This window comes from Triticum aestivum, chromosome 5B (assembly GCF_018294505.1).
Source record: "Triticum aestivum cultivar Chinese Spring chromosome 5B, IWGSC CS RefSeq v2.1, whole genome shotgun sequence".
Lineage (NCBI taxonomy): Eukaryota > Viridiplantae > Streptophyta > Magnoliopsida > Poales > Poaceae > Triticum > Triticum aestivum.
In genome coordinates, this window is record NC_057807.1 from 669254362 (window position 1) to 669271922 (window position 17561).

The following is a 17561-nucleotide window of genomic DNA, read 5'->3' on the forward strand; positions in this document are numbered from 1 at the left end:
CAAGATTTTAAAGTAGTTCAAAATGGAACAGTCAAAGAAAGAGTTCTTGCCTGTGATGCAAATGTGTGAAGTTGAGTAAGACTCAAAACCCGACCATGGCAGAAAATAGAAAGAGAATGAAAAGTCATTCCCTATGCCTCAGTCATAGGTTCTATAAAGTATGCTATGTTGTGTACCAGACCTATTGTATACCTTGCTCTGAATTTGGCAAAGGAATTCAATTTTGATCTAAGAGTAGATCACTGGACAGCGGTCAAGAATATCCTTAGTGAGGACTAATGAGATGTTTCTCGATTATGGAGGTGATAAAAGAGTTCGTCGTAAAGAGTTACATCGATGCAAGCTCTTACACCGACCCACATGACTCTAAGTCTCATTCTGGATACATATTGAAAGTGGGAGCAATTAGCTAGAGTAGCTCCGTGCAGAGCATTGTAGACATAGAATATTTGCAAAATACATACGGCTCTGAATGTGACAAACCCGTTGACTAAACTTCTCTCACGAGCAAAACATGATCATACCTTAGTACTCTTTGGGTGTTAATCACATAGTGATGTGACCTAGATTATTGACTCTAGTAAACCCTTCGGGTGTTGATAGTGTTAATCACATACAGATGTGAATATTGGTGTTGAATCACATGATGATGTGAACTAGATTATCAACTCTAGTGCAAGTGGGAGACTGGAGGAAATATGCCCTAGAGGCAATAATAAAGTTATTATTTATTTCCTTATTTCATGATAAATGTTTATTATTCATGCTAGAATTGTATTAACCGGAAACATGATGCATGTGTGAATACATAGACAAACTGAGTGTCACTAGTATGCCTCTACTTGACTAGCTCATTAATCAAAGATGGTTATGTTTCCTAGCCATGGACAAAGAGTTATCATTTGATTAACGGGATCACATCACTAGGAGAATGATGTGATTGACTTGACCCATTCCGTTAGCTTAGCACTTGATCGTTTAGTATGTTGCTATTGCTTTCTTCATGACTTATACATGTTCCTATGACTATGAGATTATGCAACTCCCGTTTACCGGAGGAACACTTTGTGTGCTACCAAACGTCACAACGTAACTGGGTGATTATAAAGGTGCTCTACAGGTGTCTCCAAAGGTACTTGTTGGGTTGGCGTATTTCGAGATTAGGATTTGTCACTCCGATTGTCGGAGAGGTATCTCTGGGCCCACTCGGTAATGCACATCAATATAAGCCTTGCAAGCATTGCAACTAATGAGTTAGTTGCGGGATGATGTATTACGGAACGAGTAAAGAGACTTGCCGGTAACGAGATTGAACTAAGTATTGAGATACCGACGATCGAATCTCGGGCAAGTAACATACCAATGACAAAGGAAACAACATATGTTGTTATGCGGTTTTGACCGATAAAGATCTTCGTAGAATATGTGGGAGCCAATATGAGCATCCAGATTCCGCTATTGGTTATTGACCGGAGACATGTCTCGGTCATGTCTACATAGTTCTCGAACCCGTAGGGTCCGCACGCTTAAAGTTCGATGATGGTTATATTATGAGTTTATGTGTTTTGATGTACCAAAGGTAGTTTGGAGTCCTGGATGAGATCGGGGACATGACGAGGAGTCTCGAAATGGTCGAGACGTAAAGATCGATATATTGGACGACTATATTCGGACATCAGAAAGGTTCCGAGTGATTCGGGTATTTATTGGAGTACCGGAGAGTTACGGGGAATTCGTCGGGGAGAAGTATTGGGCCTTATTGGGCCATACGGGAAAGGGAGAGGGGCTGCCTAGGGCAGGCCGCGCGCCCGCCAAGGCCTAGTCCGAATTGGACTAGGGGGAGGGGTTGCGCCTCCTCCTTCCTTCCCTTCTTTCTTCCCTTTCCTTGACTCCTACTCCTACTACATTGAGGGGGGGGGGAGTCCTACTCCATCCCCAGGGCGCGGCATAGAGAGGGCCGGCCCCTCCCCTCCTCCCCTCCTTTATATACTGAGGCAAGGGGCACCCCATAGAAACAACAATTGATTCCTTGGATCTCTTAGCCGTGTGCGGTGCCCCCCTTCACCATAATCCACCTCGATAATATCGTAACGGTGCTTAGGTGAAGCCCTGCGTCGGTAGAACATCATCATCGTCACCACGCCGTCGTGCTGACGGAACTCTTCCTCAAAGCTCGACTAGATCGGAGTTCGAGGGACGTCATCGAGTTGAACGTGTGTTGAACTCGGAGGTGTCGTGCGTTCGGTACTTGATCGGCTGGATCGTGAAGACGTACGACTACATCAACTGCGTTGTGCTAACGCTTCCGCTTTCGGTCTACGAGGGTACGTGGACACACTCTCCCCTCTCGTTGCTATGCATCACCATGATCCTGTGTGTGCGTAGGATTTTTTTTAAAATTACTACGTTCCCCAACAAAACCGACTTCTCAGTGTCCAATCATGTGTTGCTGCTTCTGCCTCTTTCATATTTTAACCTTATTATAAGAAACTTAATACTGACTTTTGAACCAAAAAATCTATAATTTGAGTATCTAAGTATAGGTTAAACTAATGTTCCTTTTTATTGAGAGCTTTTGACGTTGGTCATAAGCTTACAAAATTCATCATTACGCCTGCATTTGATAAAGAGAGCAAGTCATTATTCAGATCCCCTCTTTTGTCTGTTCTTAGTTGCTTAAGGGAGAGTGATCCTTAACATTGGCATATGATCATCTTACCATTATTACTTTTAATTTCGCACAAAGTTGTGTATGTTCTTCATTGAATTTACTGTACTTTTGACTAACTGTGTGGACACAAAAAGTTCTCAAGAGAGATAATGGTGTGTTACTAAACCAAAGAGGTGCAGGGTGGTCGGCAGAGACAAAGACCCCGATGCTTCTCGCAAGATGTCCAAAGAATTACCTTTACATGCATGCTCGTAACAGAAGTACCTCTACATCGTCGCCTTGAGATATACTTTTTACTGCCGTTGCAACACACGGACATGTTTGCCGGTAAACTAAGAAATAAGGTCTGATACATCCGTAGTGCAAGACAGTGTAATCCACATTGAGTGGACATTGTATTCCTCTCATACACATAGACAATTACAAGAGATTGAATACATATACATATGCACAAAAGGGTATATCTAGACGTATGCACAAGTCATTTGTTTTGTGTATGATGTTATCTTGACAGTTTATTTTCTTTGTTTTATTTACTTTCGACATGTTGGACTAATAATTGACTAATTGTTAATCCATGTACCATCATCTAATCCTGCTCAGCACTGCAAAGAAAGGCTAGTTAATTACTTAGTCAACGGGGCACGAGGGGACGATGTCACTGAAATCTGCGCCTGGATCCCCACTGTATAGAAATGAAATGTCTCGGCTGCAATGGCGGATCTGGTCGCTTGCGTGCACGAGATCGATGAAAATTTTGGCTGCATTCGCACGCATTTCCCGGTCACTCTCAGCTCACAGGCAGTAGCGCAGGCGTACATGCAGGTCGGTCGTCGCTGACATTTTCAGATTTTCTTCTCCGCCACCGCACCGAGCCGTGCGTGCGTGCAAGCTGCAGGTCTAGCCACCGATGGATTTCGTGTGGGCGGTTGTGGCGGCGGCCGCGGCGGTGCTGGCAACGTGGGTGCTGAGCGCGCTGGTGTGGAGGCCGCGCGCCATCGCCCGGCAGCTCCGCGCGCAGGGCGTGGCCGGGCCGGGCTACAGGTTCCTGGCCGGGAACCTCGGCGAGATCAAGCGGCTCCGCGCCGCCACCGCCGGCGCCGTGCTGGACGTCGGCTCCCACGACCTCGTCCCCATGGTGCAGCCTCACATGCGCGAATGGATCCCCGTCCACGGTACCAAACTCATCGGCCTGCATCTGTAATTCCTTCCATGATTCCATGCCGACCCTGTGCTCTGTGGTCTGTGCACTGCAGGACGCACGTTCTTGTACTGGTTCGGAGCGCGGCCGACCCTGTGCGTGGCGGACGTGAGCATGGTGAGCCAGGTGCTCCTGGACCGCACCGGGCTGTACCCCAAGAACACCGGGAACCCGCACATCGCCCGCCTGCTCGGCAAGGGGCTCGTGTTCGCGGACGGCGACGAGTGGAAGCGCCACCGCAAGGTCGTCCACCCTGCCTTCAACATGGACAAGCTCAAGGTACGTACGCAGGAACCACACGATCGACGTGCGTCATCCAGCTCCAGCGCTAACTTAACAGCTGCCATTGGTATGGCACGAGCGACAGGTGATGACGGCGACCATGTCGGACTGTGCCGGGTCAATCATGTCGGAGTGGAAAGCGAAGGTGGACGAGGGAGGCGGCGCGGCGGAGATCGAGCTGGGCAGCCAGTTCGAGGAGCTCACCGCGGATGTCATTTCCCACACGGCGTTCGGAGCTAGCTACAGAGAGGGGAAGCGAGTCTTTCTCGCGCAGAGGGAGCTCCTATTCCTTGCCTTCTCCACCGTTTACAATGTCCAAATCCGGGCATTTAGGTGCTTAACTACTTGCTTCCTTTTTTCATTTTGTAACTTGGTTCAAAACAATACTGCAAGATTATAATCTGTATATTGGAGCATGCATGTGTTCATGGAATTCGATGGTCATCAGGTACCTGCCAACGCAAAAGAACCTCAAGATATGGAGGCTCGACAAGGAGGTGAGGGGCATGCTCACCGACATCATCAAGAGTCGGCTCGCAACCAAGGACACCATGGGGTACGGGAACGACCTGCTCGGGCTGATGTTGGAGGCGTGCACTCCGGAGGAGCACGGCCAGGAACCGCTTCTAAGCATGGACGAGATCATAGACGAGTGCAAGACCTTCTTCTTCGCTGGCCACGACACTAGCTCGCACATGCTTTCATGGACCATGTTCTTGTTGAGCACACATCCAGAATGGCAGCAGAAGCTCAGGGCGGAGGTGGTGAGAGAGTGCGGTAATGAGGTTCCCGCCGGTGACGTGCTCAACAAATTGAAGCTAATCAACGTGTTCCTGCTAGAAACTCTTAGGTTATACAGTCCTTTGTCGACCATTCAGAGAAAGGCAGGTTCAGATCTTGAGGTCGGTGGCATCACGGTGCCCAAAGGCACGGTCCTGACCATCCCCATCGCGACGATACACCGTGACAAGGAGGTATGGGGAGAGGATGTCCATGAATTCAATCCTCTCAGGTTCGAAAACGGAGTGATGCGGGCAGCAAAGCATCCTAATGCATTCTTGTCTTTCTCTGGTGGGCCAAGGTCGTGCATTGGGCAAAACTTCGCGATGATCGAGGCCAAGATTGTGATCGTTATGATTCTTCAGAGGTTCTCCTTCTTCCTATCCCCTAAGTATGTCCATGCCCCCATGGACGTGATCACACTACGGCCCAAGTTTGGTCTTCCCATGGTCCTCAAGAGCCTAGAGATGTAGAGGCATGTGTAATGTGTTGAGTATAACACAAGATTTTATATTTGTTTGACTAGGGTATAGTTTATGTTGTACACTAGATATGTTTGTGTAACCGCTATAAGCTCTTGTTTGGGCTCAGAAACCCCACACATTCAACTACATTGATGTTGCTAGCTGACTAGTTGCAAATAATTCATGCAAGCACGGTGAATTTACCGCCCCTCCAACCCACACGACAACTTGGGCTTGCTGACAATGCAACACTTCATGTTCAATGATTCCTATAGTGTTTTGTATGAAAAATTGTCATCTTAATATGTGCTTTGTCCGAACTTTGAGAAATCCTAAGTCCATGAAGTCGCCTTCTAAAATCTTCAACCAATCCCCTAGGCAAGAAACACTGGATAATACAAAAGAGCCCCCAAGGCGCGGAATTTGATCTTCTGGACCGCAACCCTCATGTGAGCAAAGAAAGTATGAGATGTGAAGTGATTCTTCCTATGCAGTGCAACCGCCATCCATTCGATTCATTCATTCGCCACATCTTTTGTTTCTTAAAAAACAACACCTTCAAACTCCTCTTTTTTTTTACTCTGAACTCCTCTTTCTCCAAACCAATCCCCACAACATGTCATCGATCATCTTTGGTTCTGCTAGGGCATCGATCTTGCTACTTACACTCAAGTTTTTCTTGGCACCCCCATTGAACCCTAAAACCTTAAACCAATAAATACCCAGGCACCAAGTCATCGCCAAGGTCAGGCGAGTGGATAAGCCATCCCCGTAGTACGCTCCAGCATGATACAACACCTTGGTGTCCGATTTTTGTACAAAGTTGAGATCGATGGCCAAAACCCATGAAGCAAAAGTGACGAATGGCTTTTAACATGTGTCGTACAAAGAAACCCGGATATAACTAAATGTGCAACAGTAGATATGTTGGACTTATGTCGAAGAAAGTCCTTGGCAGAGGAGAGCAAACCCTAAGTCATGAGACCTACTGGATAAAACTTTCATGCTGATTTGCTTTTGACTTTTTTAAAACTTCAAATATAATCTCCTCATCCTCTTGGTTTGCCGGGAGATACATGGCTTGGTGAAAAAAATATTTAAAACAGAGGCAAAATATTTCTCTCATTCAATAATTAAGTAGAAGAGAATTGTCCGGCCTATAGTTTTGCTCCAAAAATTAAATTCTTCGGAGAAAGTGACTCAATTTCGGCCTATCAGTATATGCAATGTAATCTCAAAGATGCTAGCAGCAAGGCTGAAAGCTTTTTTACCAGACATTATTAGCCCAATGCATAGTGCTTTTGTTCGTGGGCATCTAATCACAAACAATGTCTTGGTAGCTTATGAAAGTTTTCATGTGATAAAGGACAGGAGAAAGGGACATAATGGTTGGTGTGCGGTGAAGCTGGACATGCATAAGGCATATGACTGGGTTGAATGACCGTTTCTGGAAGGTATTCGGCTGAAATTGGGATTTCATGAGGAGTGGGTTAAACTGGTTATGCAATGTGTTAGTACAATGGAATACCGTATACGTTTTAACTCAGAACAACTTTTAAACCGTCTAGAGGCTTGAGACAATGCGTTCCATTATCGCCTTATTTGTTTCTGTATGTACTGAAGGATTAACTGCTTTGCTTAATAAAGCCGAGGAGGAAGGAAAGCTTGAGGGAGTAAAGGTGTGTAGGGAAGCGCCAACCATCACTAATCTATTGTTTGCAGATGATTCATTAATCACGATGAAGGCCAATATTGAGAATGCTGAGTGTTTGAAAGAAATTTTTGCATCATATTGTGCCGCTTCGGGACATAAACTTAGTGTGGACAAGTCAAGTGTGTTTTTTATACCTAATACTAGAGTTGAGATGAAGGAACAAATTTGCAGCAGTTTGAATATAATGACCGATGCACTATCAGATATTTATCTAGGCTTACCATTCACTGTGGGTTTACATAAGACAGATTGTTTCCAGTTTTTGGTGGATCGAGTTATGAAAAGAATTGTGGGATGGAAGGAAATGCAACTTTCAACATGAGGAAAGGAAGTGCTACTCAAATCAATGTGCGTGCTATATCATCTTATGCACTGTCGGCTTTCAAAATTCCAAAACATACTTGTAAAGGAATTACAGACGTGATGTTGCATTATTGGTGGGGTGACGATGGCACTCATAGGAGAATGCACTGGCTTGCATGGTGGAAGTTGTGTGTGCCAAAGAAAGAAGGTGGAATGGGATTTCGAGATATTCATTGTTTTAACCTAGCCCTGTTGGCGAAATAGGCTTGGAGATTAATTGGTAATCCGGATTCCTTTTGTCCTCGTGTTCTCAAATCCAAATATTATCTAGATTGTGATATTTTGAATGCAACTCTAAAAAAGAGAGCCTCATTCCCACATGGCAAATTAAAGTATTATGTCAAGGGTGCAGACACTAAAAAGGTCATATATGGATGATCGGTGATGGTAATCAGATCAATGTTTGGATGATGAATGGATCCCTAACTCACCTACCAAGAAAGTGATCACGGCTCGTGGGGGCAATTTACTATCAAAATTAAGTGATTTCATTGACCCTGATACGGGTCATTGGGATGAAGAGTTGGTTTCTCAAACATTCTGACAAGTTGATATGGTGTGGATCCTTGCGATTCCGTTGCCTGAATTTGATATGTTTGATTTTGTAGCATGAAACTTATTCAAAAATAGAAGATTCTCAGTGAGATCGACATACTTTGCAGAGTGGCACAACCAATATGGACACATAATATCTAGAGAAAATACAGTCGGACCCTCACAGAATTCACCAATATGAGGACTATCTGGAGTCAAGGTTAAAAAATTTCTCTGGCGAACTTTGTTAGGATCACTACCATGTCGAGTGACTTTGGCTAACAGGCATATAAAAGTCAGTGGGCAATGTCCTACATGTGGTATAAGAGCGGAGGATACCAAGCACATGTTATTCACTTGTGCAAAAGCTAAAGAGGTATGTCACTAACCGGGTTTGGACTTTGCTATGGATAAAGCATGTGATGTGGATCATGCGGGGAGAAGTTGTGCTAGAATATTTATTGCTACAACCAGCCAAAGAATATGTGGTCCTTGGTCTAGGAAATTCAACGAAAAAATTGCTATTGGTTCCTGGTATTTACGGTGAGAGGAGAACGTTAGTGCATAATGAAAATGTCCAAAAACCTACGTTCATAGCAATGACAATCAGAGCTTTGGTTCCTAACTATACTATAGCGAGTGATGGAAAGGCGACGATCAAGCGACATGGCAGGGAAAGACAAAGGAACAATTATGTGAAGCTAAACATGGATGGGGCTTTTAACCCAAACTTACTCAAGGTCTCGTATGACGCTGTAATCAGATACTTGAATGGCAGATTCGTCACGCCAGGAAATGGGGAAATCGATTTGGTGCATAGATGCGTTTATGGCCGAGGCACTGGCTTTACGATTTGGTCTCAATTTGCTACAGCCAGGTTTAACCGCTTAGAGGTAAACTCCGATAACTTCAAGGTGATAGGGACAATGAAGAATATAGGCTGCTCTTTCGGTCTATCGACAACAGTATATATATATACCTTGCCTGTGATTTTCTGCATATTATTTTTTAGCATGCTCCTAGGGAGTCTAATTGTACTGCCCATGATTTAGCCAAAGTAGTTAGAAGTAAGGTATGTGCAGGGCGGATGAAAGATCCATTCATAAAGATTGTTGATACTTTTGTAAAAGATAATATGATGATATCTTGCAATAAAGAGTATAATTTTTTGAAAAAAAGTAGAAGAGAATTGTAAGTTAATTAATGCAAAATCCTGGTGAAAACCAAGAATCTGATTTGTGCTACGAAGCACTCCGGGTGAGGGGACCCACCAGTCAGGCCAGTCACCTTGGGCCCACGCATCAGAGAGAGGAGACCAAAATGACCCGCAGCTTTACACAAACCCCCCTCGTTTCCTCCGCCATTCCAGCGTTCCACCCCGACGAGCGGCTCGCTCCGAGTTCGTCCCCCTGCTCGCTCCCTCCGACTCCCCCACCACTCCACCCCCGCTCTGCCGCTCGCCCGCCGGGCCGAGATCTCCTCCCCCCTCGCCGCCGCCTCGTCGCGGCGCGTCGCGACCGCCGCCCCGCGGACCCCCAGGCTCCGCCGGCCGCAGATGCGTCCCCTCCTCGCCCTCGCCGTGTGCGCCCTCCTCGCGGTGGGCGCGGCCGCCGCGGGGGAGGATGCTGCCAACACGACCAACAAGTTCCGCCAGCGCGAGGCCAGCGAAGACATGCTCGGCTACCCCCACCTGTGAGTCGCGCTCCCCCACTGCCCAGCCGCCCCTCCCCGCTCGCCGCTCTAAATTCGGGATCGCTGCTAGATCCCTGGCGCCGGAAACGATCAGATGATATGTTAGCTTCCGTCGTTTCTGCTAGTCTCGCTGTATCCGTTGGCGTGAACCATTTCCTGCGCGGTTCCTCGTAGCCTCGTTGCTGTTGTTGACCTCAACCAGTTTGTTTGTGATCGCTGTGCCAGTGCTCTGTTCATGCCTTCACGCCAGAGGCTCTGTTTATGCTTAGAATGACGCTATGCCCACAAACTATGTTAAACCACTGTATGATTTCTGTAATTGACATATTCAGTGCTTAAATTATTGTGTACGAGTTGAGTATTGACATTTCACATTGCTAGTTGATCTATAAGGTGCAATGAACTCATCACATCTGAACCTGATGTTCTATGTCATGTTATAGTTAAGCAGGCTACTTGTGCAGAAGAATGCTATTCCCAATCCTGATACACACTGGTCTGGTTGCTTAAGTATGAACCTGAGCTCCATTTGGCCTGCACATATGATGCACATAATCTGATTGCATGACCTCACCTATCAAACTGAGGGACCATCGGGCCCTGGGGAATTTTTTCCCAGCAATTGTGCTCATATCCCATGTTCCCATAAGAGTTAAAACCCACTAAGCTCTTACAGCCCCCCCTCTACCACACCCAACCTAGAAAGAGAATGAAAAGACAAAATAGTGAGCTGAAAAGGTGAAAAACTCTTGCTTGATTTTGGTTGTGAGGCCTACGACCAAAACCTAGTAAGAACTTCACTGACGCCTCTTAGAAGTGTAGTTTTATGATAGCTCTTTACAGTGAAAGTTGCGATAAAACACGAGTATCTCCTGAAATTCACAGAAAAATCATGGGATCCATGTATGGCTTCTGCAAAATTGTTGCCTGGAACATCTGCTGATCTCGGATAGAACTAAAAATAGCTTCGAACTTGTCCACATAGATATCATGTGGCATTAGATATCAAGGATGCTAATGCTTTTGCTGCTCCTGAATTTCACTGGCACATTAATTCTTAAAACTGCTAGAAAACACCATACAGGGAGCACAATGCATAGTTATTTAATAGAATGCTTACTACATTTTATATCTGTAAACGGAGTATCTTGGTTTGTTAGATTAATATACGTTTTTGTTCAAATTATTGATGTGTAGTGTTTTTTTTCTTTCACTAAAGAAGACTCCAACTTAAGTGAAGCTCTTTTATCCATGACCTGATTTATGTGCACACCTGCTGACTTGCAAATGGTACAAGCACACAACTTAATTTAGTGATTTAGTTAGACCAGAGGACATGTGTTGTTCTAAGTTCTAACCATTATGCACATTACATATTTCAAAGGTGCATAGGCAAATAATGTCAGCAATCTGTACGGCTTGATGTATACACTTTACAATATAACATCTGTAAACCTTCTGTAGTGATGAAGATGCATTGTTGAGCACCAAGTGTCCAAAACACGTGGAGCTGAGATGGCAGACTGAAGTTAGTTCCAGCATTTATGCAAGTCCACTGATTGCTGATATCAACAGGTATATGCTTGAGAAGTTATTTAGCCTCTTTCTGCCATTAGTATCACACTGGTCTGTGTCATATGTACTTGATCATTTCATGTTTCCATCCTTTTTTGCTTACCTAAAGACGAAATTATCGCTCCATGCTCTGTAAAGAGTAGTGCGTTCCCTCTGTTTGATCACTATAGTAATAATGTGGTAAATCAGATAAGTACATCATCACCATAAACAGAGTAGCTGCAGCTTGTCCCCCCTATATGGTTTTAGCTTACAAAGTCCAAAGTGCAAGCATTTCATAGACATGCTAAATTTGACTTATTAAATAATTAAATGTCAGATGCATGCACATTTTTTTTCCTTCCAGTTGCTGCCTTAGCGCCTTCTATCTTTTTATAATTCTATTTCAAACACACTTGCATGAACTTCTTTTTGTTGTGATAGTGATGGAAAGTTGGAAGTAGTGGTGCCATCGTTTGTCCATTACTTAGAAGTGCTTGAAGGTTCCGATGGAGACAAACTACCAGGTGAGGCTTCATCCTATCATTTGGCATGCTATGCTGAGCTCTTTGTTACATATTCTCGAATTTTTCTAACCAAACTATATTATATTAGTTTAAGATACGCTAACTCCCTGCTATGTCCTGAAGAACTTTCAGTTGAATATCTGTTATCCATATCGTTCTTTTAATTGGTATGGTTTACTTTTCTTTTTAATTAAATATATATTTGTTGAAACACTAATTCCAGGATGGCCTGCGTTTCACCAGTCAAATGTTCATTCAAGTCCTCTTCTCTATGACATTGACAAGGATGGCACACGGGAAATAGTGTTGGCTACTTACAATGGTGTAGTGAATTTCTTCAGGTAAGGAACTCAATATGTGGCTTTTTTTTTCTATGAACATGCGGATCTTTATTTGTTTGTTATGTAGGATATCAGGTTATCTGATGATGGACAAGCTAGAGGTACCTCGTAGGAAAGTTCGTAAAGATTGGCACGTTGGGCTAAATTCTGATCCAGTAGACCGTTCCCACCCGGATGTTAATGACAGTTCAATTGCGAAACAAGCTGCTTCTGAGGAATCTCACCCAAATATTCAGGACAAATCAGTTGGTGATGAATCTTCAAAGGAACCTCAGTCGCGTAAGTTAGCTTATAATCTGATGCCACATCTCTCACTGGTCTATACTAATGCCTTGTTTTATTTTTGCATTTGGATGTATAGATTTTTCTCTAGCAATTTGTATCTGGTAGGCTTCGCGGAAGTTACATGTACTGTTTCTTTACATTTGAATCAGGGGCTATTAGTTTGGTGTTGGTGTTTTTCCCTCTGAGAAAACTAAAAAACGTTGTCTTGATCCCCCACCACAAAGTATTGCTGTTTGGTGAACATATTTGTCGACTAGGCTCACTTATATTTGTAGATTGTACAGTTCACTTTTTCACATATTTGAGTTGGTATATAAATGTACAATTTGTCTGTTGTCACCACTCACCAGTATGAGGATTGATAATGTTTAAAAGAAATTCGACATTACATGCACACAGTAATCATTGCACTACTCTGATGTGGGTAGTGGACTATCCATGCCGTCCTGCTGTGGGTGTGTGGATGCAGGAAGGATGCATTTTGACGTTTTCTGTTTATTACTGTAGGAAGTACAACCAACACACCACAGGGAGCTGATCCCTTGAAACATCCATCTGAGCTGCAGTCATCCGAAGCAAAACCTAATCCTACCACTGAAAAGGAGAATCCAGAGTTGCCAAAAAATCCGAAAACCACGACAGAGAGTGCATCACATGCTCAGAGAAGGTTGCTTCAAACAGCAGATAAAAGTGATGATCAAACGGGAAGTGCAGAAACTCATGGAAGTGATGCAGGAACAACAGGAGAATCAACTGTTGAAAATGATGAGCCTTTAGAGGAGGAAGCTAATGCATCATTTGATTTGTTTCGGGATGCAGAAGATCTCCCTGAAGAGTACAGTTATGATTATGATGATTATGTCAATGAGACCTGGTGGGGAGACGAGGATTGGACAGAACAAGAGCATGAGAAAGCGGAAGATTATGTGAGCATAGATGCTCACATATTGTCGACCCCAGTAAGTGAACGTTTTTGTTCCGTTTAACATAAATTTTGATGTTTGTTCTAGTAATGTTCTTGAGTTGGTTACTTTGTTGCCATTTTTTCTACAGGTAATTGCAGATATTGACAATGACGGTGTACAAGAAATGGTTATTGCTGTATCTTACTTCTTTGACCGCGAGTAAGGCTGCTTTCTCTGCTACTAATGCATTTCGTGCGTGTTGCTCATGACATCTGGATGATGACTCGTAAATAAGAAGCTCTGAGTGCCAGTTTATTTGTGATTTCCTATGTTGCATTTCATTAATTCTCTCCAAGATTATTTTTTCAAAAATAGGACCCCTTTGTTCTCTCTTAGCATGGACTGGTTGGTTGATGGTGCTTATAGCTAGTCTCAGTTAGATTGTGCATTTGCTTCCCTGACTAAATTTATGCTTTGCTTTGATTGTTTTTGTTCTATATCATGCTTGTTCCAGTAATGAATACAGGTACTAAAGCAAAAGCTAGGTGTTTTTTTTATCTTGCTGTGCTATCTTTTCGTTATGATTGAAATGTTTTTTCTTAATGCAAAATTTCCAACCGCAACGCGAGCACTTCATTATATATTGCCTGTGTTACCGTGGTGGTGTTCCTTTTGCAGCCTAGTAATCTGCTGTCTTTTACTGGCAGGTATTATGATAACGCAGAGCATTTAAAAGAGCTAGGAGGGATTGACATAGGAAAATATATTGCAAGCAGTATAGTTGTTTTTAACCTTGATACAAAACAAGTAAAATGGACAGCAGAACTCGATTTGAGTACCGAAAGTGGGAAATTCCTTGCCCATGCATATTCGTCTCCAACTGTGGTTGATTTGGATGGTGATGGAAATTTGGATATCCTTGTTGGAACTTCCTATGGCTTGTTTTATGTTCTTGATCATCACGGTAAATTCTTAACCTCATAATGTGTAGTATTGCATCCAAAAGCAGATTTAGCCTGAGCTGTCATCTCATATACTGCCTACATTTAACTCTCGTAGCCTAGTGTTTCTTCACTAGAATTGTACAAGACCTGGTGTAAAGTATAACCAGTTTTTATCATGCTATTTTTCATTTGGAAAATTCGTTTATAATCCACTGATATCCTCATAGGGAAAACAGTGAATTTCCACATTGTTCATACTTTTATCTTTGATGTGCTGATATATGTGAAGTAACCATGAGCTCTTTGTTGTTGATTTGTTAATATAGGTAAGACTAGGAAAAATTTCCCCCTTGAGATGGCTGAGATCCATGCACCCATCATTGCAGCAGACATCAATGATGATGGTAAGATCGAGATGGTCACTGCTGATGTGCATGGTAATGTAGCAGCTTGGACTGCAGAGGGAGACGAAATCTGGGAGGTGCATCTGAAGAGCCTTGTTCCACAGGCAAGTTTCACCCTATTCTTTGTACGGTGGTAGCTGAATGCTTATATAAATTTGGTTGTCTATTCATATACCAATGTAACCCATGTCTCTTACAATCTATACTCTGCAATGGCTACACATGCTGAAGTTGCTTGCCTAGTTTAGCTCAGGATAATATGGTTCATCCAGAATCTTGCTTCAATCTCCTTAATATTCAACCATTCTGCCTTCTGGTACTATTAAAAATTGTTCAAGACGGATTGAAAACATCATATTTTGTTTTAGTTAAAATAAAGTTTATCACACAGACGTATTTCTATCGCAGCATCTTCGTCTTCTTTACTTTGTTTCATCTAGGCTTTTCTATATTCAATCTGATTGTTATGATCATGTGATGACAGCGACCTACTGTCGGGGATGTCAATGGAGATGGCCACACTGATATTGTGGTCCCAACTGTATCGGGAAACATCTACGTTCTTAGTGGAAAGGATGGCTCAAAAGTTCAGCCTTTCCCATATAGAACACATGGAAGGATCATGAGTCCTGTCTTGTTAGTTGACATGAGCAAACGTGGAGAAAAGACGCAAGGACTAACCCTTGCTACTACGTCCTTTGATGGTTATCTGTATTTGATCGAGGGCTCTAGTGGCTGTGCAGATGTTGTTGACATTGGAGAGACCTCGTATGCTGTTTCTTCTCTGCTCCTAAAGACATTTGGTTGCATTTTTGGATATTGTACTTGCATTTCACCAAAATGAGCTCACTGCTTTGCACATTGACAGGTACACTATGGTTTTGGCGGACAATGTGGATGGCGGAGATGACCTTGATCTCATTGTTACTACCATGAATGGCAATGTCTTTTGCTTCTCCACTCCCTCACCACACCATCCTCTCAAGGTAGGCGATGCTTAGCCTTGGTGGACTGTTTGCAACTTCTGCTTGAGCTTGGTTTAAAATAGAGGATAAAAAGCATGGTAACAAGGTTACTTCTCATTCTAACTTGGTTGTAGGAATGGAGATCATCAAACCAAGGAAGGAATAATGCTGCATATAGGCACAACCGTCAAGGTATTTATGTTAAGCATGGTTCCAGGACATTCCGTGACGAAGAGGGTAAACATTTCTGGGTCGAATTTGAGATTGTAGACAAGTACAGGGTTCCCTATGGGAATCAAGCTCCTTACAATGTCACGGTACATCCTGTCAGCCCAAAACCTCACCTGATGGACAAACCAAATACTTTTACTAACTCCAAACTATCTCCATTCTACTTCTGGGTTTCAGGTAACTCTACTCGTCCCCGGGAATTACCAGGGAGACAGGAGCATTGTGGTCAGTGAAGTCTACAATGAACCAGGACACAAGCGGATGCAGCTCCCCACCGTGCCCGTCAGAACCACAGGAACTGTGCTCGTGGAGATGGTGGACAAACACGGGCTGCATTTCGCCGACGAGTACTCGCTCACCTTCCACGTGCACTACTTTAAGCTGCTGAAATGGCTTGTGGTTCTGCCGATGCTCGGGATGTTCCTTCTCCTCGTCATCCTACGGCCCCAAGAAGGCGCACCGTTGCCATCGTTTTCGCGGAACAACATCGATTAGTGGTTCCCGCGGTGAAGCAGGTGAAGGGGCTGGCCTGCCGGCTCTCCCATGACAGGACCTCTGCACACCGTAGCATACCGGGGAGCGAGCGCAGTCTGCACCATGAGATCAGAAATCCTGTTCGCCGCTCCCCCATCCATCAGTTAACTAGTTCGGCAGGGCAGATATAGTTTTACAGTATAGAAATACAGTTGAGTTTTGAGGAAGAATTTTGTGACACACTTGAATTATTTTCTAACTGATGATGTGACGCGCTGTTCATCGTGACCCTATTTTTCTGTCAACCTGATGTATGTACTCAAGGGGTCCCTGTTTTTGTTGTTCGGCTTCAGGCGCTGGTCTGTATTTCTTCAGTTTCTTGTGATGTCCGGAGCTTGTTTATGTGCAAGGCCACAAGCGTCCAGATTCTTAACTGCTGGGTTTCTGTTTTTTATCCGAAAACAGATGTCAGGGAATGAGGAAATATATGCTGGCCTTTGTTGTTTTTGTTTTACTAGATGAAGATCTATTAGCCCATTTATACTTGCACCAGTCTCGATGTCTAGACCAGATTGTTTTCAGTCAACTTTCCAAGGCGAATTCTCAGTCTAGCAGGCCGCATTTGTGCGTGAGATCTGAGATGCTACCGGGGAATGCTGGAACCAATTTTCTCGAAGTCTTTACTTTCTTGGGTCAAAATATGCATACATTTGTAGAAGTAGAGTTCATAAGTGGCTTGGCTTGTGTGTAATATTCTTTCTCTATTAAAAAAGCTGCAATGGCAATGATGTTTGTACAAAACACCGGTCAGGGTCGCAGTTTCCAAACTGCAACACCAACGTAGATTCCAAAATTTTAACAGCGTAGGCAGTTTTAACCCCAGAACCCCTGGTGGTTTTATTATTATTCTTCCTCCCATCTCTTTTCTAGATGAAAAAAGCTCTCTGACTATCTCTCAATCATCATCCTCTCTATCATCTTCCCCATCTTCCCCCTGATCTAAGAGATCTTTTAGGGTGTAATCCCCAGTATCAATGATCTCAGCCTCTTCAGGCATTACAGCTTGTTTTTGTTCTCTATTAAAATCAGACAACCACAGATCAATTCTAGCCTGTTCCACTTTTTTTTTATCAATCAACATTATGTTTACTCATATCAGGATTATTTCCTAGTTTCACCCCAATCCCCTCAGCAACTTTCTGAAAGAAACTATCAGAATTTGGAAAACTT

At 43.6% G+C, this 17561-nt stretch overlaps 2 protein-coding genes across 2 annotated transcripts; both read left to right on the forward strand.

The window, feature by feature from the left end:
• The first annotated feature begins 3468 nt into the window (after positions 1-3468).
• Positions 3469-5634, forward strand: LOC123117534 (cytochrome P450 709B2-like). The gene is made up of 4 exons (XM_044538269.1): positions 3469-3846; positions 3928-4151; positions 4240-4487; positions 4603-5634. The coding sequence occupies exons 1-4, from the start codon at positions 3582-3584 to the stop codon at positions 5405-5407; spliced, it is 1542 nt and encodes a 513-aa protein (XP_044394204.1). The 5' UTR covers positions 3469-3581; the 3' UTR covers positions 5408-5634.
• Positions 5635-9364: 3730 nt separating this feature from the next.
• LOC123114062 (protein DEFECTIVE IN EXINE FORMATION 1) lies at positions 9365-16654 on the forward strand. The gene is made up of 13 exons (XM_044535424.1): positions 9365-9701; positions 11166-11276; positions 11700-11782; positions 12006-12123; positions 12191-12402; positions 12916-13367; positions 13462-13532; positions 14021-14277; positions 14584-14765; positions 15146-15429; positions 15530-15647; positions 15761-15943; positions 16035-16654. The coding sequence occupies exons 1-13, from the start codon at positions 9565-9567 to the stop codon at positions 16350-16352; spliced, it is 2526 nt and encodes an 841-aa protein (XP_044391359.1). The 5' UTR covers positions 9365-9564; the 3' UTR covers positions 16353-16654.
• The last annotated feature ends 907 nt before the right edge of the window (positions 16655-17561 follow it).

Excerpts from the sequence above, each read along its gene's own strand:
- LOC123114062 (XM_044535424.1), top strand. The coding sequence starts at position 9,565 with ATGCGTCCCCTCCTCGCCCTCGCCGTGTGCGCCCTCCTCGCGGTGGGC. Across the intron at positions 9,702-11,165 it reads ATGCTCGGCTACCCCCACCT|TGATGAAGATGCATTGTTGA; the intron begins GTGAGTCGCGCT and ends AACCTTCTGTAG. Across the intron at positions 12,403-12,915 it reads TTCAAAGGAACCTCAGTCGC|GAAGTACAACCAACACACCA; the intron begins GTAAGTTAGCTT and ends TTATTACTGTAG.
- LOC123117534 (XM_044538269.1), top strand. The coding sequence starts at position 3,582 with ATGGATTTCGTGTGGGCGGTTGTGGCGGCGGCCGCGGCGGTGCTGGCA. Across the intron at positions 3,847-3,927 it reads CGAATGGATCCCCGTCCACG|GACGCACGTTCTTGTACTGG; the intron begins GTACCAAACTCA and ends TGTGCACTGCAG. Across the intron at positions 4,488-4,602 it reads GTCCAAATCCGGGCATTTAG|GTACCTGCCAACGCAAAAGA; the intron begins GTGCTTAACTAC and ends GATGGTCATCAG.